This window comes from Cyclopterus lumpus, chromosome 9, assembly GCF_009769545.1.
Source record: "Cyclopterus lumpus isolate fCycLum1 chromosome 9, fCycLum1.pri, whole genome shotgun sequence".
Lineage (NCBI taxonomy): Eukaryota > Metazoa > Chordata > Actinopteri > Perciformes > Cyclopteridae > Cyclopterus > Cyclopterus lumpus.
This window is the reverse complement of record NC_046974.1, coordinates 26,012,436-26,039,044: the sequence shown is the minus strand read 5'-3', so window position 1 is coordinate 26,039,044 and position 26,609 is coordinate 26,012,436. Positions and strand designations below refer to the sequence as shown.

The 26,609-nt window shown below is 42.5% G+C and overlaps 1 protein-coding gene across 3 annotated transcripts in view; it reads left to right on the top strand.

The window, feature by feature from the left end:
* The first annotated feature begins 402 nt into the window (after nt 1-402).
* loxl2b (lysyl oxidase-like 2b) overlaps nt 403-26,609 on the top strand; it is a 34,082-nt gene continuing 7,875 nt past the window's right edge. Inside the window, exons 1-8 of one of the 3 annotated variants that reach the window (XM_034542494.1) lie at nt 403-525; nt 3,426-3,779; nt 4,559-4,734; nt 14,566-14,777; nt 18,874-19,090; nt 21,605-21,788; nt 24,005-24,156; nt 24,669-24,836. In XM_034542494.1, the coding sequence (XP_034398385.1) occupies nt 3,431-3,779; nt 4,559-4,734; nt 14,566-14,777; nt 18,874-19,090; nt 21,605-21,788; nt 24,005-24,156; nt 24,669-24,836 (1,458 nt within the window). In that variant the 5' untranslated portion in view covers nt 403-525; nt 3,426-3,430. The remainder of the gene's footprint in view (nt 526-3,425; nt 3,780-4,558; nt 4,735-14,565; nt 14,778-18,873; nt 19,091-21,604; nt 21,789-24,004; nt 24,157-24,668; nt 24,837-26,609) is intronic. The other 2 variants (XM_034542495.1, XM_034542497.1) reach the window with 2 other exon arrangements.

The window sequence follows — 26,609 nt, the reverse complement described above, 5'->3', positions numbered from 1 at the left end:
AATAGTATTATTGATGTACTTCTACATTGTTTGTGTAAGCTAAAGAGACATCTTTAGAGTGTATTCCTAAAACAACGAGTGACAGCCCACACTGTGATGGTTTATCACGCACATGAGTGCATATCATTCACTACTGGATTCACATGCGGCCTGCTACTTTTCCATTAAATGAGATGCTCCCCCATTACCCCAGTTCTTCACCTCGCCGTCGTTAACAATGTTTACGACGGCCTTTGAAGGCAGCACGCTCAGCCAGTAGCGCCACCAGAGTTGCGTTCAGGGGTCCGGCTCCGCTGTTTTCCACGTCCCGGGCCATCTGCGGTGAGGTCATCGTTTACAAGGTGGGCGTGAAGGGGCGGGGCCGCCGCTGCTGCGGGCCGCCGCTGCAGCTCCAGCCGGAGAACGAGTGGAAGTTCAGAGCGAAGGGGGAAGAAGCAGCTGGCTTTCAGGGGTTCTGCCCGAGGAGAGACACGGACCGTACGTTCAACGAGACGGACACACACACACGTGAGAGGTTCCTCTACGGTAACTATAGTAACTATGGTTGTTGACCACGTCTGGGGCCCGTTGTCCTGCTGGAGCTCTTCTCGTGCGGATAGAGCGTGCGTTACAGTGGTGGATACATCTGGGCTAGAGTTAGACAAGCAGACTGCCTTATTTCCGTTTGCACATCATTTAAACATGTCGCTAGTGTATATCACTACGTAGAGTAGTAGCTTTTTGTCAATTAACCAATTAGTTGATTGTCGGAAGATTCATTGTAGGCAGTTTTGATATTAATCGTTTCAGTGATTCATCAACACCAAAGATGTGCTGCTTTTCGGATCATGACTTGAATCCATTTGGGGTTTCAGTTGTTGGACAACTTCTGAAGACGTCCCCTTGGCCTCTGCAACTTGGAAATAGACGTTTTATTCAATTGACTAAACGCTGAATCGATTATTATAACAAAGTAATCAAAATATTAGGCGATAATGAACATTTAAAAAATGTATCTCCATGTGTTGTGTTGGTCGAATTGCTTTAAAACACAAAAGGGCAGTCCAACCCTTGTTGCTCTTGAGATGTAAGCCCTGCTCCCTGTGTCTACTTACAGTGAAGGTCTTCTAAGAGTGCTTCAGATGATGCACGACAAGAGCCGTGGATATTGTCATAAACTGACATTTTGATCTTTTGATCTTTTGAACGAGCGTCCCCTGCAGCAGGAGTTGGGACTCGTGTTTCTGACTTCCATGAAGCTGAAATCACATTGAGACATTTTTTATAGCATTTTGTTTCACAATAATATCCTCATGAGCACAATTTCTTTTCCCTCCAAAAACATCTGTTGAGTGTTTCTTCAGAGAACGATGTCCAGGTCTCTGGACCAGGGAAGATCTTGAGCTCGTGAATGCAACAGAGGAGCAGAACATCCTGATCCGTTTGCCAAGCGGCTGCAGTTTGGGCCAATCCTTCCTTCTTGTCAACTCTTTCACACCAAGAAAAACCATGAAATAGCATTTGATTTGTTTTTCTTTTAGCATACAGTGGTTTACAACCAGAAAGGAGCTTGCCTGGAAAGGAACTGTGGTTGCATAAGCATCACCTGAATTGTTTATCAGTTTATATGATTCCTGCCCATATTTTCCCTAATGACAATATCGCTGTAAGGACTGACACATTGTAAGCCGACCCAGAGGCTGTGGGCTCAGTTCCATCTGTACATTATGTGTGTGTGTGTGTGTGTGTGTGTGTGTGTGTGTGTGTGTGTGTGTGTGTGTGTAACCACTGCCACGTTACTATGAGGAAAGTAGAATCGCTGCAGTTGAAGGATCATCTGTCACCTTGCCAGATGTTTTCGCACAAAACTCTCAATAATTGGAGCTCGTGACATGGAATATTTAATGGGTCGTGGAAACACAGCTGTTGATGAGTCTGTGGAGGATTTCCGTTGTGTTCTGTGTCACGTTTTGTCCGACCATGAGCGGGTGGTTATATCAGTCTGGCTTTGATTGTGATTTTCTCTGAGCCATAGGGGCTTATAGCCATAAATCAAGTGTTTTTCTGTGGGAGTTTGGCATTACATCACCCTGCAGCTCGCTTTCAGGCTTCAGTTCAGCTATTGTCGGACTCATTTTCTGAACTTATCGTGAAGAACACTAGGATGATTAGCCCTTCACGCACATTCATTTGAATGGTTGTGCAACTGTTTCACAAGCATTCATATTTAGACACTTTATTCCAACTATGGAAATCTTTATTCCATCTATGGTAAGATTCCATCACAATAATAATTCAAGACATAGCAAGTTCTACTTTTTTTAATTTGCTGTAAAGAGGAAAGTGTCCTCTATCATAATCATAATCATAATCTCGTGCTGCATAGGACGTAATAACTCTATCATTTTCATAATGTGCAGTTTTTAAAAAAGTATACCAAAAGAATACCGTACATTTTTAAACAGTGCCCTTAATAGCCTGCCAAATAAGTGATCACATGTATTCATTTTCCAAAATAACAATAAAAGTAAAGAACTCAAATTTGACTTATCATCACCTCGTGAAGTTGTCCAAACCTGTTAGCTAAAATACTGGATTGTTACACAACACACTAGACCAATTTCAAATATGAATCAATACAGAAAAGTCTTTTTTTACCATTGCCACATAAGCAGCTTGGAGTTGTTTCAGTTGATGTCCTTTTAGCTCTGTGGTCTCCACCAATGAAATATCATGCTTTTGAGATTTTAAATGCCTGTTGCTAACTGTCTGCTGTTTGGCGCAAGGCAAGAAGCATACAGTAGGTTTATTGAAGCCTTTTCATTAAAAACATCTGCCTGCTGGCTGTAGGGAAACCATGTCCATGGGGTCAGAGGGAGGGAACCAAAACATACATTTACAGGCTCTAAATTCAAAGAATGAGCTCAAAGACGCTAAAACGGGATCAGCGAAGTCACATAGACATTGAATCTGTTCACAGTATGAAAATATTGATTAGTGCAGCTTTAATATTCCAAGTGGAACAACAACATGGCGAGCAGTTCACCAATTTAAAATTGCACGTTCATGAATTTAGTCCCTGCCTGGAAAACGGCCACTCCTAAACTCAATGTCTTCAGTTTGAACCACAGGCTTCCTGTTACACATTAGTAGTCTGCCAGCTCACATCCAGATTACCCGATGACATTATTAGGGGTTCTAAGACTGTAATTGGTAAAGAGCTCCTTAAGGCCCTTCCCATATTTATAATGCTGTTTAAATGCAACAGCGAGCAGCCGGCGGTCCCCGATGACCGGCACTAAAAAACAGGCCCCCGTCTCATTTCTTTTGCATTTTATCGTGCACCTCGTGCAACTTAAATCTGATTCCTCTCTAATAAACTATTGTGGAAGAACCACCTGAATGTGATGAAGGCTTCTCTCTTTTTGTCTTTTCATCGGTTCCAGACAACATGGTGACCATCCGGTTTCAGCCCTGCTGCACCGTCATTCTGTTGGTGCTATTAGAGCTGGCTGTCGCCCAGTACGAACACCTGGGCTACCCGGCGGGCTTCCCTGACCCCGAGCAGGAGCATTACACCGCCCCCCAGCTGACGCCGGACACGCCCAGGATCCAGCTCCGATTGGCGGGAGATAAGAGGAAACACAACGAGGGTCGCGTGGAGGTTTTCTACAACGCCGCATGGGGCACTGTCTGTGACGACGACTTCACTATCCACGCCGCTCAGGTGGTGTGCAAGGAGCTGGGCTACCTGGAGGCCGTCTCATGGTCCCCATCCTCAAAATATGGGAAAGGACAAGGTAGGTAAAGGAAAGCACTGCTCAGTCAATGTCTGCCCTCTTGTCGGGATGGAAACGTTCAGTATGCAACATGTTCTCGCTCCACAATCAAACTATGACGCTCTACGTCTGCCGGCAGTTTTGTTTGTGTCAATTATCCTCTCTTTAGATGCATGCAATCTTCTCAAAATACAATTCACAGCAAAGTTGGTTTGGTTTAGGCAACACAACTACTTGGTCAGCTTTATGAAAAGATAGTAGTTTGGGTTCAGATAAGTATGTTTGTTACGTAGGCTACGTTGCGTAAGCTCTGTTATGTAAACAACATAGTCAAATTCTGTAATGTGTGTCACTTTAAATAAGTCAATGTTGACTTTCGGTTGGGACATGAACACCGGTCTCCTGGGTGAAGTCCTATGTTTGAGTTGTATCCTATGTAGGCGACGTCATAACGTTAAAATAAATCCATATTAAGTTTTTGGTTTGACTTCACTTACTGTAACACTGGCTTCCCTATTTGAGGGGAGTGGACTGCAATATGACAGGTACAAATATCCTATTCCTCACAATAAGAATGGTTTACGTTTTTCACACAAGGCCAAAACTGGCTGAGCGTGCAGTATATTGACGGAGCGTGCATCATCTTTCAATTCATGACTCATTTGTACTATGCAGTGGAAACTGCTTCGTGGTCAATGCCTCACCACCTTTGGAGAAACCAGGTTTGCCTTCAAGAGAAATCCATTCCTCCATCGTTTCCACTTCCTCCCCATGAACGGATGTCTCTCTTGTCTCTTCAGGACCCATCTGGTTCGACAATCTCCACTGCACAGGCAAAGAGAAGACTTTGGCGCTGTGTCCTTCCAATGGAATCGGCATTTCAGACTGCAAACACAGTGAAGACGTGGGCGTGGTGTGCAGCGACAAGAGAATCCCGGGGTTCAAATTTGTCAACACCCTGCCCAACCATGTGGAGGTAAACTCTTCTTACTCACTCCATCAAGCTTTTATCAACTGCTGCTGTTTTTCATCTCCATTTACTGTCTGCCCAAAGGACATGTGTTCGACTTGTAAACTTTATTTATATGGAATGTAAATCATACATTCCACCTTCAGTCTCAAAAGCCCTGTTCATACTTGGAATACGCAACATTACTGCCATCTTCTGTTTTGGCAATGGGCGTTTGTCTTTCAGAGGGAGTCTGTTACTGTACATACATCTTAATTATGGCTGTTTGAGGCAGGGCCGTTGTGGAAGAAGTCACAATGCTCCCACTATATTCAGCACCTAGTGTACAACTGGGAGCAGTGGCACAGCTGGAAAACACCGCGCTATTTATCAAGAAAGTTTCCTCTCGCAGGCCGTTATCAGTGATGGATTAACAAACCTATTTTACTGTTGAAGCCCAAACATTTAAATCATTAACTTTACATGTCGAATTGTGCTCTCCATTTCGTATTGGTTGTGACGGAGCGATTTAAACAGATGAAAACAACATTTACAAAAGGAAAAGGACGGTATAGGTCAAGTTCCAAATCCGCTGGATGCTACAATTTGCCATGCTACAACTCAATAGGGACTTTTCTAGCCCGGTAAACCAGACCCCCGGTTTGCAACCACAGGCCAAGATGACTCCGGTTTCTCTTTCAGACTTTCTTTCAGAAAACTGTATACATTTGTTATTCGCAGCATCGGCAGCACTCCGATTACCTTTGCGTAATAAATCTTAGCGAGGTTTTGACTGGAAACAGCTCATAACCCATAGTGGCTCTGGTTTAATAACAGTCCTTTCTAAATAGCCCGCAGTAATAGTGTGTCAGCGAAAGTGAAGTTAAACGGGTAATTGTTGGGTGTTGCGCTCATAACTGTCAGAGTCGTCTGTCCGGACCCTTCGAAGGGCTTTGCTGTGCGTCGCTCTCCGGGCCGGCCAATAAGCTCTGACCTAATTGCCACCGAAAGCCGAACGCTATCTCTCTGCACGCTGTGCAGGCCTCATGAATCCACATTCCAAAGTTATGAGCAAGCTGAAAACCAGAGCTAAGTCTCTCCCTCTCTTCCTCTCGGACCCACTCCTCTGCTTCTTTAAAATCTAATAAAGCATTTTTCACAAGGCACCCAAAACACGTGCCGACATCTCTGCAGAGCGTCGTTTCTTTTCTTTTTCCAAAAGCAACAGTCAGGATTTAGAGGTTGTTCTGTTTGGATTGAATTGAAAACAACTATTAATTGAGTCAGATGTACCCCTCTGACTATAAGCGTTATTTCTCCATAACAAGGTATCAAATGATAATCAGAAAACAATGTGAAAGGGGTTGCGTCTAGTGACATCACATGAATCTGCAGCTTCTCTTGGCTATTTCGAGTGTTGGTTGAGCTCACACAATGTTAGCCAGTAATCAGTCCGAACTCCATTCCCAAACGGTCAGAAATAACAAAGCATTGATTCAGACTTTTTACTAATATGCATTATTATATCGTTATTTCGGCATTCCTTTTTTATCCATTTATTCTTGCGATTAAATTACAGTAAATGCTATCGTGGGAGGGGAATACATCCAGCTGGCTTCCTGCACACAGGTTTACAGAAGCAAATGGTAAAGATTATAATTTTCCAGCAAAAACGACTGGAGAGGTCTAGACGTCTAGAGTCAAGCAGCGATAGTAGCTGAACCCCCCCAAACACACACACACACACACTAAATGTAGACTTTTCCATTCACGGAAAGAAGTCACGTGGGCTCTGAGCATGTAAAACGCAACCAGTCGAGGCCCCGCTGCCATACAGCCTGGCCTTATCAAATGAAAGTGGTAATCTGGCTACTTACCTGCACTCATTCTCCCGTGTAATAGCAGCCATGATGACATGTTGTGGCACGGGATGATTATGACTTTCGGTGTGGTGAGGAGCCCTCATGTAGAGGCACCGCTGCCTTCTCAGGTGATGGTAACCTCAAACGGCCAACCGCAGAGGAAATACCCAGAGGGTGAGCTAGGAGGGAGGTGAAACATGAACCCTTGCATGCACGTGTCGCTGACCTTTGACATGTGGGTTCAGAGCCCTCTCTAAGACTGCTTTCTTTGTCTTCTCGCATTGTTAAAATATCAAGGTTTTTTTTTTTTTTTGCCGACTTGTAAACTTCCCAGAATTAAACATCTTGAACACCATGAATTTGTTCTGTTGTGGTTCAGAGGAGCTCATGGTTTTTGCAGCGACTGTATATTTAGTCACAGTAAACACCAAGAGATTGACACACAGTGCTGGAATATTTACAGTCACGTCTCTCCACTGTTTATTTGTGTGTCCCTATAATGTTTCAAGGAAGTCTGCTGCCTCGCCTCAACATTTCGGTTTATGCAGAAATGGCTACAGAGGTCTGACCTGTGATCATGCACATGCGTTACATTCCAATTCAAACCAATTTCAACAGGAAGAAATTCCGGGGCTTGTGAAATGTGATGTTTGGCAGTCTCCACGCTGGTCCTGTAGGATATGAAAAGGGATGCAGTCAGATTTCACAACCTGATTTATACAAGTCAACCCTCAGAGAGGGACAAAAACAGCAGTTAGATGTCTGAGGAGCGGCCTGTGAGAGAGAAAGATTCTTAGTCACTTGACTTATGTGGAAATGTTAACTGGTTGCACAAGGGAGCATTATAGAAGTGTCTGTCAGCGGTGCAGAAAGGCTGGAGAGTTGTAATTAGGGCTGAGTATTGTACTTTCTTTTAGCTTTTTTTGGTGCAAACATCCTCAATTATAGAACATCAAAAGCTTTTGAAAATGGGTCATAATGTTGGACTCTCACAATGTCTTCTCACAAGCTTGTCTGGTTGCTTTATAAAGACTGCACTGCGAACTATCGTTTATTAATTCAATTCGATTCAGTTTACTTTGTATAGCTCAAAATCACAAATTACAAATTTTCCTCAGAGGGCTTTACAACCTGTAAACATACGACATCCCTGACCTTTGACCTCACATCGGATCACGAAAAACTCCCGAAAAATAGAAAAAACCCTTTCAGGGGAAAAAAGTGAAGAACCCTTCAGGAGAGCAACAGAGGAGGATCCCTCTCCCCGGATGGACAGAAGGAATAGATGTCATGTGACCAGATGAACAGAGTTACAGAGTTACAACACATTACATGAATATGACATACATTCATGAATAATTAGTAGGCATGGACCACGATCCAGATTTCTACAATCCATGAAACAAGGAGGAAGAGAGGAGGGGCATCAGCATGGCCATGGCAGGAGGCCGGCCCACGAGGCACGAGGCATTGCGAAAGAGGCCAGACCAATGAGGCCAGGCCTTTGAGGCAGGAGGCACAGAGAAGGAGGCAGGGCCATTGGGAAGGAGGCCAGGTCCAGGCCAGGGGCTGGATGCAGGAAGCAGGGCAGGGAGTCAGGACCCAGGACCAGTAGCTATGACTCACTGGGGAATGTGTCACTTTTCTAACTTCTATTTTTTAACAGCGTCCTCTTATTGTCCAGCTGACTATTTTTACAGTCAAATAATCTTAATCAAACAAGCGTTACCTAGCTCTGAAGTCTCATCTTGTCTTGTCTTAGGTCATAATGGACTGAATATCATTAGGCTTTGATTGAACAAAACAAAGAATTTGATGACTGTACCCTGGGCTGTAAGACATTGGGTCGCATGGCATCATTAACATTTTTATAAGATCAAGAAAAACAATGTATTTGATAATGAAAATAATTGCTAGTTACAGCCATTTAAAAGAGAGTAACCTTGAGTTATTACCGTGCACTCATATATTAGAGCCATATTATTAGAGCTGCTTATTGTTTTTTTTGTATTCTTCCCTTGCAAACCCGAGGGGAGATAATGCGTTTGGTCGTGTGTGTGTCTGTCCGCAGCTTATGTTGCCCATCAGCCTAATATTGTTTGTGCACATTTATGAATATGCTCAAGGAGCTCTCTAGGTTGCGTTGATTGACAATGTTTGTGCCCCCATTTTCATTTTCCAACAAGCTAAAACTAAGAGTGTGAACGTCACGTTGTCGTTGTCAGTGGGAGCATGTTAGCTTGCTGATATTAGCATTTAGCTCAGAACAGCGCTGTGGCCAAAATACAGCCAAGAGATCCGCTATATGGACACTCTAATAAGATCTGTTTGGGAAATGTCAGGAATTACATTTGAAAGAACAAATACAACAACACAAAGTGCTTTTTGTGTATACAGATTTGTTTAGCAAATGGAACCACGTTGTTATACCTTCTGCATATTGCAGACAATTTTTATTGACCAATTTTATTGTTTTATACCGTAATCAACTTCGGTCGGAAGTGATCAACTGCTTCAGTAGCATTTCCTAACAGCATGCCGAGTCTATTGCAGGCCACTTTGTTGGCCTTTGTTGCTGTTTAACATCTGACATTGATAAGTTTGGTCTCATTTTGAACCCGGTCACCATATTCATTCCATACCCGACATATTATAATACCTGGCAGAGATCTGCACTTTATTGAAGGCCCTGATTGATTCTTATCTTGTTATTTGTGGCCAGAGTTGTAAATACAATGTTATTTAATTATCCTTTTTTTCCTGTATTTCTATAATTGTCTGGGTCATTGCATCAAGACTGCAAATATTTTGTCCATATTTCTAAGATGGCACAAACACCAGTTCATTATAATGTGTCATTCGCGAGGTTGATAAAGATACATGGGTTCCTCACTCGTACGCCGAGTAGATCTGGAACTCTCCTCTCAATTTGCATTGTTCGTCCTCACTTCTTGTCTCCTTTTCTTCAGCTCTTTTCTCATGCTCCCTCCTTCCTCTCTCTCTGCTGCTCTCCCTCTCATAAGTAGATTACAAGCAGCCATGAAGTCACCCCAAGCAGAGTCTCTCTTTAGTCCTTTTTTCCCCTGTGTGGCCTTAAGGTCAAATCTTCCAATTTCCTCCCTGTAAATCTCCAACAATGTCGCGTTAGGGCGCCATGAATTGCCTCGTCAGCACATTCGCACTATGAACGTGGATTATTACATGTCTTTCTTTTGTGTCGCAGTCTTAAAATGGTTTTAACTGTTTAATTATTCCGCACATAGCTGTGAGATGTTTTCTGCCTGCTATGTGAAAGCTTTCGCCCCCAGGCATCACATTCCCACAGTGCAACGCGGGCGGATGTTTAGCCTCTGGAGACTCTGAAATGAAGCGCTTCATCTGACATCAGTGTGAATGGAGGATCTGAATGGAGGCTTAAAGCTTGCTTTCACATTCAATGGGATTATTTTATGTTTGAGACAAACACGCATCAACTTCTTAGGAAATATGCCTTTAATTATTCTGACTGTCAATGTTTTTCGAGCCATACGCAGAAGGGAGTTGTCTCCTTTAATCAAGTGTGTTATTGAAGAGGAATGCAGTGGTGTCTGCTAGTTTGTTCTTTGGCTTTTCTCCGCAGCTGTCCCTTTCTTTTCTGTCACAATGCGTAACATGTGTCACATGTGCTGAATAACACAGTGTTTACGGTTCAACTCGTATTTGGCGTATTTTAGCCTAATTATTTTTTCTGCCCTTGGAAATAGTAACTGTTTGACTAAACATTCCCAACTCAATGCCAAATTACCAGCATTTTTGTATGGATCTCTGGACATGTGAGCTCAGTAGCTGCACTTTTAGGACTTGTCGTCCCTGTTGGCGTACAGTTTAATCATCACAGTTTATTCTTGTTTTGGAAATGGGATTTTCGACAAAACAAGGACAGCTCGCTAGTTTTTTGTCGAGCTTTCAAACATATCACATGGTCGTTATGAAAACCGGACCAACCAGGCAACGTAGCTAACTCTATCCGATGAAGTTTGTGTTGTATGGTTATCTGTCTTTTTCTATGTGAAAAAAGCGAGTAAATAGGAATTGAGAGAGGTTATTTTTAGCTGCTAGTGTAGCTCTAGTAATGGTAAGGTCATAGTTAGTCCATACTGAAATATGTCATCATCTTTCTTTTCCACAAGTTTTAATGTCACTTCAGCTTTAATGCCACATTAGAGCTGTTTATTTCCATTCAATAATTGTAAAAACTTTGTAAAAGTGTAGTTTGTTGTGCTCTTTTAATGGATTTTAAAGGAGCAACTGCACAGTACGACATCCTGCATTGTCTAAACATTATCCTCAATTTGCGTTGCAGCTGGTCCGTTTTCCCTTCTTGAAGTCTAGATAGGGACTTGTAAAAATGTTGACAGCATACATATCTGAAAAGGGCTGCAGCTCATTAGAATTCTCAGGAAGAGACCTGCGACTAAATATTACACTGCATGTGTTATTTTGCTGTAGATGTGAGGTGATTTCTGCTGGCAGAGAGGCTTGTTGAGGAACTTTATTGGAACCATATGTTCCATGCACTTTATTTGTTCTGGAAAACGCAGTCTCGACTCCACAGTGGACTGTAGAGGAAACTAAAAACTATGACATACTAAGTCCACTCTTCTTCCAGTAGTCACAGATGCCTGTGGGCAATATAAAGTAACTGAAACAATAGCTCATCACTATGGAGGGTATTTGGATATTCTATTTCAGTGGTTGTATCCCAAGTGACTTATTGGGAGTGAGAAAAACACGTCTGGGACTTATTGTTCTTGGGTCCTTTGGTCTTTGGCCATCCCACATTGTTTAGAGACTTCTAACCGCATGATAATAATGGAAAAGGGTTTATTTCAGGTGTAAAACAAACCCGTTTATTATTCCAAGTGTGAGGAAACATGAATAGTGGTTCAAACAAACAATATGCTGTCGAAGATAATCCACATTGTCAATGGCAACCACGGCGCAGTAACTATCTTCTGTAAAAGAAATACTAACTTCAGCTAATTACAAGCCAGTGACTTCAGCTCAAGGACTTAGCAAATAGCCAATCAAATTGCTGCGGGGCAACAGGCACCAGCCCCACAACTGTTTTCATTGCCAAAGACAATTCGGCAAGCATATTGTTGGGGCACTAAACATTGTGAGAATGGGGCCATACGCACATTTTAAAACTCTATCCACCCACTTACCTTGAGTAATGAAAAAAACTGCAGCAACCAAAGATCTTTTTTAATGTCATGCATTAATCCAGAATTCTATTCATTTCCAAGTTACGCAGTGCTACTAAAACCACACCTTTTCTGCCTCCCCAGCAGCAGGTCAGGCTTTGCCCCACTTGCTCCCGACTGACCTGTTGCCTCTAATTACATGACCATGAGTGTAGTGGTGTAATTAGACTTCCAAATCGAGGAATTTAGGCTTAAAGCATTGGCATTAGAAAAAACATGTATCAAAACCTCGAAGTAGCCTCTGTGAAACAAAGCTGAGTTGCAACAGATAACCTCTCCGGTCCAACTCATCCCACTAATGGCTTTTCCATCTATGCCACTTTTCTTCCTGAACAGGCTTTTGTACACGTGAGGACTATCTCATCTATGGACAGTCGGGGAAGGGACAATGACAAGTTGGATCTCGAAATAAATGAGAAAAGTAGCCGTTTTTCAGACTCTTATATAAGTTCTGTTATACGCACAGATAAGGGGTTTTGCATGGATTTGGTTTATTTCGATGTTTAAGCACCAGCATGCCCACAGCAATCTACGTCAGTCATTGGAACCCATCTCACAACGTCCGTCTGCCATTGAGTCAAAGAGTCCAGTAAATCTAGACACGGTCAGCATCGCCACATTTCCAGTCATTATCATGTTCCATGATTTCAGCCTCTATCCAGTTCCGTACCCTCTGCAGTCCAGACCTCATTGCCTCTGACCAGAATGATTAATGTGGTTATCTTTGGGAGAAAATAGTAGAGGCTAGCAAGACTGATGGTTTGTACCTTTCGCTCTGGTGGCCTCTGCCCTTCCCCGGAGGCAAGTGCCAGTTTAGGAAACCCTACTTTGTCATTATTTGATCTCCAGGTTCTTCTTGGCTGAATATGAGAGGAGCCTTAACTGGTCTGTCTGTTGAGCAAAGCATCGTGCTCCCCCCAGCTGCCAGACTGAGCGCCCTCCCCTCGGCCTGCACTGTCACGTAGCACAAGAATGTGGGTTTGGTCTATTTGAGGGGGAAATGTTTATTTAATCCCTCCAAATAGTCCGAGAGGAAAGGCTCTGGGTTGATTTTTGACCGCCTCGCACTGCCTCGAGCTAACAGGCCACTGACCGAGCTAACAGGCCACTGACCGAGCTAACAGGCCACTGCCTCCAGCTAACAGGCCACTGCCTCCAGCTAACAGGCCACTGACCGAGCTAACAGGCCACTGACCGAGCTAACAGGCCACTGCCTCGAGCTAACAGGCCACTGACCAAGCTAACAGGCCACTGACCGAGCTAACAGGCCACTGACCGAGCTAACAGGCCACTGCCTCGAGCTAACAGGCCACTGACCAAGCTAACAGGCCACTGCCTCCAGCTAACAGGCCACTGACCGAGCTAACAGGCCACTGCCTCCAGCTAACAGGCCACTGCGTCGAGCTAACAGGCCACTGCCTCGAGCTAACAGGCCACTGCCTCGAGCTAACAGGCCACTGACCGAGCTAACAGGCCACTGCCTCGAGCTAACAGGCCACTGCCTCAAGCTAACAGGCCACTGCCTCGAGCTAACAGGCCACTGCCTCGAGCTAACAGAGGACGTTCTTCTCCACTTACAGGGATGAACACATCTTTCTTTTTTGGGCCATCAAAGTTACAAACAAAGAGGGGAAACTGTTTTGATCAATGGTCCTAATCAAAACATAGACACTAAAAGGATCCATGTGTCGCGAGGAGAGTGATGGGTAATACTGTATCAAATCAGATTTATGTTCACATTTTTCGATTGTGTTCAAACCTCATGTGTATGCTATATGAGGCCATGTAAATAAGTTCTATAAAATATCTGTAAATATCTTGCTCAAAACACATTTTTTTACTGCAAGAAAAGGGACTAATAAAGTTGTGTGCCATTAAAAAATGCTGAAAAGCCTAATAGAACTGAGGGGAACTGCATAGTTGGTTTGATAATAAACTGTGGGCACGTCATTACAAACCACCCCTCACTCACATTAAATATATAAATTCCATCCATTGTGAATATTAAGATATTGATAAATGTCAAAATAGGCAGTGGGTTTAGTGCAACCCCGGGCTGCCCGTTGCTCAACAGGGCTAGTGAAAGTAAAACCTTTAAAGACTCCAACACAAACTAACTGGTGTACCATAGTAGTACATAGCGTCTGAAAAATAAAGGCAGTCACTTTAATTGCCTCCGACTGCACGTGCAAAATGCTGATTTTGTTCATTTTTCTCTTCCGACTGATGCTTTCCACTTAGATGTGTTGCACACATTACCATGGAAACCCTTTTATACTTTCGTCTTTTAAAGGAAAAAATAGTTGCAGGGCAGCTGGTCATGGCGTTCAGAATGAATAAGGTGATTCGCCGTAAAAATGTTTGAGCAATCTGGGGAAGAATTTGCAAGCAGCGCACACGGGGCAGAGTGGCTGTGGTAGCAATGTGGACCTGGGGTTCAGAGTCTTTGATTGAGTGTTATATAACACAGGAAATGCTGGTTGTAGACAGATGTATAGCCGGTTTATATCTCATCAGATCACAGAGGTCTGTCTGGCCGGCAGATTAAACCCTTAACCCTTCAAGGCCCCTGTATAAAACTAATACCAAAACATGTGTGTTAATACACACATAAACACATGTACTGTGACAAATGATATGTCGGTAAGAAAAACAGAAATAATTTGCCGCTAGAAAAAAACCTGTTTTATATTTCCGCATCAGTGGTTAAAGTTTCTTGACCTCTGTGCATATTTTATTTTTGTCCCCAGAACCTGGATATTCAAGTGGAGGACGTGCGCATACGAGCCATCCTGTCATCCTACCGTAAGCGGATCCCTGTGACTGAGGGCTACGTGGAGGTCAAGGATGACGGTAAATGGAAGCAGATCTGTAACACAGAGTGGACGCAGCACAACAGCAGAATCATCTGTGGCATGTTTGGCTTCCCCGGGGAGAGGAAGTACAATGCCAGAGTTTACAAGTGAGTACTCCACTGCTGTACGCGTGGTCCTGGGTCACTCCAAAGAGCAGAGGAGGATTTAGGGCAGGGATATGCAATGTTCCAGGGCCACTGCTGGACACTGACAGGAGGCCAGGGGCCAGATAATAAATACATTAATAATATGTGTCACATAAAACATAAAAAGTCCATAACTTATCTCTTTTTTAAATTAAATCACATATTTTCTTATTTAACCACGTTTTTTCTAAAGAATAATTACGAATAATTATTTTGAAAATCAGGACTCGTCCCTAACTTGTAGTATCAACGCTTGTGCTAGGCCTTTCACAAGTTGTTTTCTTTATTTCTAAATAAATCTTGGTCTAGATTTCTAGAGGCCCGAGGTGCTCATGGGGTCGGATCTCTGGGAACCTGGGGCAGCTACCTGCTTTGCATGTTGGGTAATTCACCCTGGGTTAACAGCCTGTCCTGCAAGGACCTAATGTCAGTTCACTGGAAGTCAATATTCACAGCAAGTGAAACTGAATCCATACATGCCATCAGTTCAGCGGGGCTATACATCTTCAAAAACTAATCAATGTTTGTTGTCATTTAGGAACACTACTGTTGAAGGATTTAAAGTACATTGTGTGGATGTTTACGTCACAAGCCCATTGAATGCCGACCTGATTCTTGCATATCCAACCAGGGTTGCAAAATTCCAGGAATATTCAAAGTTGGAAACTTTCCGCGGGAATTAACGGGAATATACGGGAATTAACAGGAATAAACTGAAAATGTTGGGGTAATTTAACTGTATGTACCTTGTCATAAGCAGACATGCATGCAAACATTTATAATACAACTTTTAAAAATGACATGTTTGACTTTTTTGACATTTTGTTCTTTCATCGAACAACAAAAACATGAACATTGAATACAAAAGGTGTATTCCCTATGATCACCACCCCCCAACCCACATTTTTTTTTTGTGTTTTTCCCTGAATCTAAATGCTTTCTTCCTGGACCTCATCAACGTCCTCCTCACTGCTGTAAAAAGTTAGTCTACTGTATACAAATAAACTTGGTATTAAAATGAATGGCTTCAGTTTACCAAGTAATCAATATGCTAGGTATGACAAACAGAGTTGGGAAAGTTCTACATGAACTAGTTCAGTTCATAGTTCATAATTCAAAATGTTGAACTAAGTTCACAGCTCCAAAAAATGAACTAGTTCAGTTATTTTTTTTAAAAATATGTTGCGAGCTATAATTGAAATCTCTATCTGTCTGCAATACCGCTCTTGGCCTCTACGCCACTCGGCGCTCTCACACTTGCCAGGCATAGGGCTGAAACGTTCAGACAACACTGATGACAAAGACGTTCAAAAACAACAGAACGTTTTATGTTTATGTTTCTGGCAGACAATGTTCCCAACCAGCTGCATTCAGGGTCCAGCTGAGCTCGGCGTGCATAATCTTGTTCTCAACTACATTTAAGTTCCCTGTTATATGCTTTTGCAAAAAAAACGTTCCCGTGGAAACTTTCCGCCCCTTTGCAACCCTATACCCAACATCAGTGCATTCCACAAAGCTGGCGTGATGTGTGAGGGATCTAAATCGTGCTTACATGCGGAAGCTTGCAGCCGAGCGGCCACAGTTTACCATAAAACATCCAACACTCAAGTTGGCCTTGAATTTACTGTCTGCGTTCGGTAACCACAGCGGAGCACGAGGGCTCCCTCACTTTCCATCTACGTGTCAGCCTACTCCCACTTCAGCCCGGGGAAACGTCTGTTTCTACAGGCTGAAACAGCAGTACCATCATCCTGAATCGGCTCCTGTAGAGCTTAACTTTATCCAGAGTCGGTTTGGGAACACCGGCTTGAAAGTCAAATGTCTAAATTGTCACAACCCGGCTCAGAGATGGCAACAAACAGGGAGTCAAACCATGTAAAGTGGAGGTGTCAGTTACCGGTGGTGAAGTGCATGTATGGACGTATGGACGTGTGCACAAAGAACCAGAACTGAAACACAAGCCACAGCAACTGTGACACAAAGGATCTCCTCCCCAGAGAGACCTGGCTTCCAAATGAAGAAGGTCTTTAAGGCCAAACCAGTTCAGGTGTGGCTCATCCCGCTGACGACACTCCCATCAGCACCAGACAACAGGGACACCTGTGTCCGTATGGGAGGAGGAGGGGGGGTCGTCACAAAACAAAGACGTGAACAAGATGTGGGTCCTTGTTGTGTGTGTGTGTGTGTGTGTGTGTGTGTGTGTGTGTGTGTGTGTGTGTGTGTGTGTGTGTGTGTGTGTGTGTGTGTGTGTTTGCGCGCTGTAGAGTTTTCTAAATGGGAAATGATCCGTTTCACGCTACAAAATGACACGGATTTAGTGCAGTGTGAGGTTAATCACAGTGAAGATGGTACGTTGGTAAACCTGTGTGGGACGAAAAAGAGTCAAATTGTTTTTTTTAAATGCAGATGGAATTATTGCCTCTGCCTCTAAAAACAAGTTGACACTTTCAAAGTGTCAATGTCGTCAGATTGCTGTAATGTTCACACTACACAGCCTGCAGTCTAGTAATAGGGAGTTTTTATGTCCTTTGTGGTTTTCAACTGTGATACCATGCACAATTTATTGCTGAACATTAGATACCGCTGTTCTACCCGTGTATGGTTAAGGTTTCAAAATGTTCCATATGCAATGGTATGGAGTTGTGAAACTTTACCCTGCCTGGTATTCCTATCCTTCACAATCCATAAGGAGACTTTCTGTTCTAGGTTTTCAGTCTCAAGGCCCAAGCCGAGCTCCTTCAGAGCCACAGAAGGCATGAAACAAGTGTTTTCACCTTGACAAATACGTGGATATTTAATACCAATGGAGTTCTCCTGCATTTAAAGGCCCACGTTGTTGTGCAGTATCATTAGATGCAGCTAGAAAGTTAGTTAAATGTATTAAAAGTTCAGAACAAGCTTGACTGTGAATGTGTACACATTGTAAGAGGTTTTCACAGCCTCAGGACTAACAGCCTATTCAATCAGCGCTCCATTTGAACTGCACTGATATGCATCACAGCTGGGTTTCAATTGCATTTGAAAGCATTAGTTTTGGATAGCTTCCGTCTCTCCAGCTCCCACATGAAAAACTAGTGCAGCGCGTCCAATTTTAATACACGTGCACCTCAGACACACGAGATACAAGGATAGGACAGGCCGCTCTGCCAATGGCGCTCATTAAATACATAATGTGGGCTCACTAATAAGTGGGGAGGAAGAGATTAGCACCCCACCAGGCCTGAACGAGTGTCATTACCCCAGTGTGTTCTAGTTCATATGGAGAAGCTGTTAGCTGACCTTTCACCTTTGTTGTTAATTATACCGTGTGCTAACAGCATTGCCCTTGTCTAGTTGTGTGGTGTTAAGATAACGCACTCCTAATCTAGACCTGCAGTTGATGAAATCCTATTTTTATTTATTCCATGAATGTAAAGTAAATTGTCATAAACCATCATGCGTATTAACCTTTTTTTGCCACTTCGACGCAGAACTCCATTATTAGCTAAATGTCACACTCTTGATTGACAAGTTGCTACGCTAACGTGTTAGGAAAACAGCCTATTATTATTATAATAAATATTGTTACTATTATTATTACCAGAACTCCATTATTAGCTAAATGTCACACTCTTGATTGACAAGTTGCTACGCTAACGTGTTAGGAAAACAGCCTATCATTATTATAATAAATATTGTTACTATTATTATTACCATAAAGTTGCAAGTAGTGAAAGCTAAATAATGAGCTGATGGATGCTTACAGAATAAGTAAGACTAACTCTACTACTAACTATTTTTTCATTACTACTAGCAAAACCTCACATATGGTCATTTAGCCCATTGTCATAGGAAAGATGTGGAGATGGAGTCAGTGCAGCTATTTCTCAAAACAGCTTTGTTGACACCAGACATGACATGTTTCATTTTCCCCTGACAGAAGCACTGTTATTATACGACTTACTTACTTAAGTTTGAGCTTTTTCCATTCTAGTTGTCTCATGCTCGTCTTTGATATACTCGGTTCGACCGCTGAAAGATTAGTTGAACCTCCCTTCCTTCTCCTCCATCTGTCCAGGATGTTTGCTCGCCGGAGAAAGCCCACATACTGGGACTATGCTGTGAACTGCACTGGCAATGAAGCCCATTTGTCCAGCTGTAAACTGGGCCAGGGCACATCCATGAAGCCCAATGAGACCTGTCCCGGAGGGCTGCCTGTGGTGGTGAGCTGCGTGCCCGGCAGAGACTTCGCCCCCACGCCCATGACGGGATTCAGGAAGGCCTTCAGACAAGAGGTAAAGTATACTCTAAAATACCCCGCTGTTGATGCTTTGGTGTTTTTTACTTAAGTCATAATTCCATAGTCTTAAAGATTGATTTGCTTTTCCAGCTCTTGCTCAGACATTAAAAGATTTGACCTTACAATACACACATTTTTGACAAGATATTTGTCCTATAATGAGCCACTGTGACAGTAAGTGCTTACTGTCTTCTGTCAGTGGCACATATAATAATATAATATATAATATGTCATGTCTGGTGTCAACAAAGCTGTTTTCAGAAATAGCTGCACTGGTTCCGCTCAGTTCTCTGGCTCTACGTAGAGGTTGGAGATCGTTTGCCATCATGGTCACTTTGTGTACTGCAGCTGTGGCTCATGTGAACACTTCATTCCCATCAAAGTGAATTATTGTCATCTCGGGGTATTAAAATGACACGGTGTAGAAAGAAATGATTGGGACATGGCAAGGATAAACATGTTTCTCCAGAAAGCAACACCAGTGTGAGCTAACTTTGGTCCATGAGCATGAAACTAGGCTCCGGAGTCAGAGAAGACGCATCATCACCGCCGTTTTGACACTTTGAAAAAACTGCACAGTTTTTGATTTCTTCACACCAAAAAGAATCTGTAAAGATTTGGTGTGGACCATCCCTCCAACAGAGCACCGTGAAGTTTAGAGTCGATCACATTTGGAACGATCCATGCTAGTTATTTGGGGATTGGATGCTGATGCATTGTCGGCTATTTCCGAGATTTAAATAAAGACAGCGTGTGGTCAGGAGTGTGTGGGCAATCACATATTTGTGTGCACTGTTTTCTGTGAGACACGACTTTTCAGTCTAATACTGAAAGAGATGATGATGTGTTGTTAGGGTTGTGTGGTGTGGAGGACCCAAACGCACGCTCTCGCAGCAGACCTTAAGATTCAGGATCTTTATTTCCCTAATTGATCGGGAAGGAAAAAACAGCAAAGAATAAAACAAACAAAACAATGATCAGAGTTGACCAGCTGATCAGGCGCGAGTCTTCCCTCGCTGGAGTCAGGAGGGCAACTCAACCGAGCTCAAGTCCTTGCTACCCACGGGATCGGTAGAGATCTGGTGAATCCCAACATGCAGTAGGAACCAGACTGGTGACCGGAATGATCTGACAACCCGTCAGGGAATGCTATGGTCCTTAAAACAGCTGGCGGCACTTAGGGCAACGAGCCCCAGCTGAGCCAAAGGAGAGGGGCGTGGTAGTGGGCGGAAACCGGAGGTGGAGACTGTAGACTGACAAAAGCAAAACATTAAGCACACAACAACAAACCGGACAGGAGGGGAACAAAGAGGGGAGCCAACACTAACAACAGACAGGGATCCTAACATGTGTTCAACCTTTCTTCCTCGTGGTTTCACTCCAGCTGTTCCTCAGCTGTGCATTAGGTCACCGTTTGGTCTGGGGAAGTTGGTGGTGGTTTGGACAAGGATACCTCATTACAAGATAAGGGAAGCTTAATATTTTAAACAAATTGTGCTTCCTGATTTTTGGTAACACTTTTTGGAGTTCTTTTGACATGACAATAGCCCCATAAAGAAATGGTTTTCCCAGTTTGGAACCCCATCAAACTTAAGGTGGGCTGATCCGTCTGGCATCATGACATGAAACATGAAAACCCAAAGCATTATAGTCTTTTAATGTATCTACTGAGTAAGTCTTCACTTGACATCCTACTGGTTTCACAGGTCTTCCTACCTTTGACCTCACCGGTGGGTAAAACAGGCATTCTTTTTTCTTACGGTTTCAGGGGATGTAAAGCTCACTTTACACCTTCCAGATCAGCTCCTCTAAGCCGACTCCATTGCTCTCTGTGTGACTCCACATTCCAGTGTGAGGTTGGAGCTTGCCTGCTCAGACTCTGGTTTGAACTAGAACACGATAGTCGAAACGAGAGGACACACGAGAGTGGACGAAAAGAACTGAATCACTTCAGGACTTGAGCTGGTTGCCCAGATAATGCGACAGATGCCCATTGCAACGGGGATTTGTCTTGCTTGTTTTAACTATCCAAAACGATATTTCAATATCGCAAGGATTTTTGTAAAAGCCAGACTAAAACATTTGAAAAGTTGGAACCAGACATGACAATTGATATTTATAGGATTATTTATGATGAATGTTTGTTAATTGTTAATGTCAGTATGTGGATCTATGTTTATTACGGAGCGCACACCTTAAGATGTCTGGGCTTTGTGAATACCGAGAGCAGCATGTCAGATTAAACTGGGACTAATGTATTTACTTGTAAAACTAAACACTTCCAGTTTGTCTAAACAGTTATGGGAGAACCACATTTATAACATGTTCTATAAACATGAAGCCACCCAGTCTGCTGCCTCCGCTTTCACAGAAAAGGGAAACGTGGAGGTTCCACTTGAAGCTGTTCTTTTCGAAAGAACCAGAATACAGAAACATGATGTGGTATATGTGGTTTTAGAATGTGAACAGTTCAGCTTTTACATGGATTGTCTGTGTTGTTCCTCTTCAGCAACCGCTGGTTCGTCTTCGTGGCGGGGCCATCGTGGGCGAGGGGCGAGTGGAGGTGTTGAAGAATGGAGAGTGGGGCACCATATGTGACGATAACTGGAGCTTGCTGTCTGCCACCGTGGTGTGCCGAGAGCTGGGCTTCGGTACGGCCATAGAGGCCCTGTCCGGAGGTCGCTTGGGACAAGGTATACCTGTTTACATTCTCACTGTGCTCAAAAAGTTCAGAAAAAGACTCTTTTTCCAGCCTCTCTTCAGATTTGCGGGCAAAACATAAGAAAAAAAGGAGCATTAAAATATGCCTTGTCTAAACTAGACTGCTCCATAGAGGCCACCGCATAAATAAGTGGATTGTGAGCTGCAGCAGCCTGGAATAAGGTGGTACAAGTACCGGGTGGCCCTGAAACCGTCCCATGCCAAACTCAGAATGACTCTTTATTCTTGGAACAACAATGCATGTATATTTCCTACAAAATCTACAAATCCCCAACATTTCAGGCAGTAATTCTAATCAGCGATCCTCCTCCCATCACCCGTGTGAGCCACTTAGAGCATCATGAACTCACAGACCTGATGGTGAAAGGGGTTTAGCTCGGGGGAACCGGGTTAGTTCCATTGCGCAGATCTGTAAGGATGGCAATCCATCCATCAGCTGGTATATCCAGATATGGTTCTGTGGGGATATTTTGAGATTCTTGTGTCGTCAATTTGGAAGTAACTTGCTGAGGGGAATAAGTGATGAGACGCGCCATGTGTCGCTCAGCTGGACTGTGAACAGAGCCCATGGAGAACAGTACACTGAATAAGCTGTTTTACATTAAAGCTGAATTATTTATTTTTTTATCCAATTGGGGACAGTGTATCAAACTTTCCCATCACATTACCTAGTTATCATGATAATGTGTAAGCAACATGTCTATTGACAACTGTGATTCCAGTAATATTTCTCCTTATAAGATAAGATAAGATAAGATAATCCTTTATTAGTCCCTCAGTGGGGAAATTACAGGATTACAGCAGCATTGCTCACAGTAATAAGTAAAAAACAAGTAGTATAATAACAGAAATAAGATAACAGAGTAAAAACAAGAAGAATATTATATATACAGACAGAGTAGAAATAGAATAAAGTGGATAAAGTGTATAAAATAAATTTAAAAAAAATTAAAAAGTACTTAAATGTATTAGTATTGCACCAGTGGGTGGGCTAAAGTGCTGTTCAGTGCGAAGTCCAAAGTGTTCCAAGTTTTAGGGAAATATCTGGCCATGTATCTGCTAAATGCTGTGTCGCTTAACTGCGTCCATCCACTATTTGGTGCTGAGCATTTAGTGTATAATAGTTTTTTTTTTTCAGTCCATGAATATTAATTGAAACATTTTGGTTGCCTAAACTGACTTGTTCATACACTCCAGCAGTCTGACTTTACGGCCTCTTCCCAGACGGCACCTGCAGGGTTCTAACACCTCCTGCACGGAGGGTTTTACAGCAGGTTTGGAAGTTAGGACCCTCCCACCCAATAACAATGTGACACACTTCTAAAATACACACTCAGCATATATCCAGCCCGTGCTCTACAGTGTTGTAAAGCCTCAGCTCACCTGTTATCAGGATGGAAAGAAACGTGTCTGTGTTTCCTTTTTCATAAACACACAGGACACATTCCAGTAGCGTTATACGTGGAACATGTTGAAACAGAGCATACCTTTTCCAAAATAACTTCCCATCCTGATTTCTCATCAGTGACGGGCTCTCTTTCCTTGGAGAACACAGATGGAAATAATAATATCTTATCAGCACATATGAAGCATTTATCAGAGCTGTTTTGAATTTGCCCACGTGTACCCATTACATTATCCAACGCGCTCATCCCATTCAGGGTCGTGGGGGCCGATCCCAGCTGACATGGGGCGAAGGCGGGGTTCACCTGGACTGGTCGCCAGTTTATCTCAGGGCTCATATGGATGTAATGTAATGTACAGTATGGTCAGCTGCTCTTTTCTCTTATTGCTATTTTTCTTTCCCCTTCCCTTAATGGCCCATATTGACTATAAACTTCATAGCTATCTTTGTCATTATGCTTATTTTACCTTTTTTAAAGACATTTTGGGAAATATGCGTACTCATTCTTGATGGGAGTTGATGAGAGCGACACCCATCTCATGACTGTACACTGAATATGGAGCTTCAGCTGCTTGGCTTAGTGTAATGACTGGAAGTATTTATATATTCATCTATGTATTTACATATATACTAGACATTTTCTATTTGCTTCTTCCAGCTTTTATGCTAAGCTAAGCAAATACAACTGTTGAGCTACGGTTTAGGTCTTAACCAGGGCATTTGTTTAAGAAGAAGTGGTGAATGTCCATGTCCCAATCCGTTGCTCCTGCCCGTGTCCTTCAGGTATGGGCCCGGTCCACATGAACGAGGTGGAGTGCTCTGGGTTTGAGAAGTCCATCACGGAGTGTTTCTTCAACAAGGAGGCTCTTGGTTGCAGCCATGAGGAGGATGCAGCCGTCAGATGTAATGTTCCTGCGATGGGCTTCCAGGAGTCGGTGAGCCTCCGGAAACACGACAGCAACATACTCATTCAGAAACGGGATTGTTCATTTGTATCAATAATAATAACGGGGGGCTGATTGGTGTTTCCACGTCTCTTGTGAATATGTATGACTTGCCGATGTTGACATATGTGAGTTAGTCACATTTCTATCACAATCATCAAGAGTCTGTTGAGCTGCAACTGTGTATTTTGTGTATTTCAATATTTGATAATATACAAATATAAAAATATAAAATTAGAATTTGTCGTAAATATATTGCAATTCCAGTTTGATTGGTTGGCGGAGGAATCCTAGTTTCAGCATTCTTTTCTGCCTGTTTATTTGGTTCATCCTCATAGTCTCCACGTCATAAGTAGTATACCTATCATGCACATACTACCTCTCCAAAAACCTTAGAATCAATGGATGCATTAGGTTTTCAACATTTAAATAATGCTCCCAGTCAAACGTAACCGTGTGGGTTCAGCCTCGGAGTCAGTTCTGTTTTGTTTGTGCCCATGTAGCTGCGTCTGAGCGGAGGTCGTAACCCCTACGAGGGCCGCGTGGAGGTGCTGGTGGAGAGGAACGGTTCTCTGGTGTGGGGGACGGTGTGCAGTGACAGCTGGGGAACCATGGAGGCCATGGTGGTCTGCAGGCAGCTGGGACTGGGCTTCGCCAGCAACACTTTCCAGGTACAAGTCATTTGTTCTGTTCAGTTTAAAGTACATATCTGACAGGAACAAAACTAACTAATATTGTTATGAATGTTCTTCCAGTAGAGCGCACATCTGAACAGGGAAAGTTTAGCTCCGATTTTTACTGTCAAATTATTACTTTTCTAGCTCTCCAAAGTCTGGATCAATGTCTCACTAATCACACTCAGGAAGTGTCATGGAAATAAATGTGGTCATTTAATTAACTTAATTGAGTTTAATAAGTTATATTAAGTGTATAAATAGTATTCTCTATTGAAACCTAAGCATTCATTGATTTACTTAAACCAATGATTTTCAGTTGAAAGCCTTTTTTCAATTGAATTATGTCCAGTTGTGAAGGGCAGGGGCCTTTATTGTGGTCATTTTGATGGTGGCTGAATCTAAAAGGTTTTACAAAGTGAATCTTTGTTCCATTGTGAACATGTTTGTGTGTTTCGTAAAAGTACACTAAAGTGGCTACACGCTGGAAGTGTTTGCAGTGCTGTTGAGTGAAGGGCTTTAGCAGGGGAAATAGTAACATCATGGTGTGTGTGGTATATTATAGGATGTCAGGTTTACCTTGAGGCAGAAGTGAGAAGACTGTCTGTTGTCATTGGGGTGCGTTTACTGTCACGCTAACAACCATAACACAGTAAACACACCCCGATGTCTTTATCTGGCAGCACATTGAAAGTCATAGGACCATAACGTTGTGCTTCGTTTAAAAAAGAAACCATTATATAGTGAGGATATGAAATGATAGGCTGTGCCCTCTAGTGGTCGATGTAGAATACAGGCTTTTCTTTACAATGATTCATTGGTTTCCTCAAAAAGAGAACCGACCGGTTCATTGGCTCTGGTACTTTTGGCATCTCGGTATTCCAAAACTCCTCTTTGTAAAATAGTGGTGGAAATATGCGGGTACTGCATGTGTTTTTTTGTGTGGTACTCATAGTTCTTCTAATTACCCAGTTGAAAATCCATTATTAACAACATTTTCAAGTTATGATTTTTTATTTTTTTTTTCATTTGTATTGTTTAAAGCAGAATATGGACCATAATATGTACCATAGAGCCATACCAGTGACATTGAATATTTGTGATGTACTACTGGTGAACAGTGGTGGAAAATGATGTTGTACATTTACTCAAGTAGAAGTATTTAATGCTCATCCGTCCAACATATTGAATGTATGGATCCATGTGTATCCAAGAGTAAACTACTGAAAGAAACAATCATCAACCATCAAAGCACAATTATTATGATTTATTATATTATATAATTATTTCTTCTTAAAACATCATTAGTTATATCATGAATGTCATCTGGGAAAAACAAACAACATCATTATTATTATTTTAGGAACGTAAATATTGTAAAATGAAATATATATGTATGTTTCTACTTTCTTCCAAATCAGTGTGATATTGGGCTACACAAATTAAAAAAGAAATTTGAATTTAATTATACAGATAATACCTTTGTACTTTAGCTGGAGTCACATTTTAATTGCAGGACTTTCACTCATAATGGTGTAATTTCTACTTACGTGAAGTACCTGAAATATTGCATATATGCAATGGTGCTTAAATAAGGTTTCACTGCAGGCTGAGTAAAATCCTCCATAACTGTTTACTTCTAACAAAGTAAAAAGAAGTCAGTGATGGATTATCGTATATCATATATATATATTTGTTTTTCTAAGGCCAGCCTGTGTTTCAAACATACCTATCTACCATCTACCTATAGTGGAATCTAATCAAAAAGTT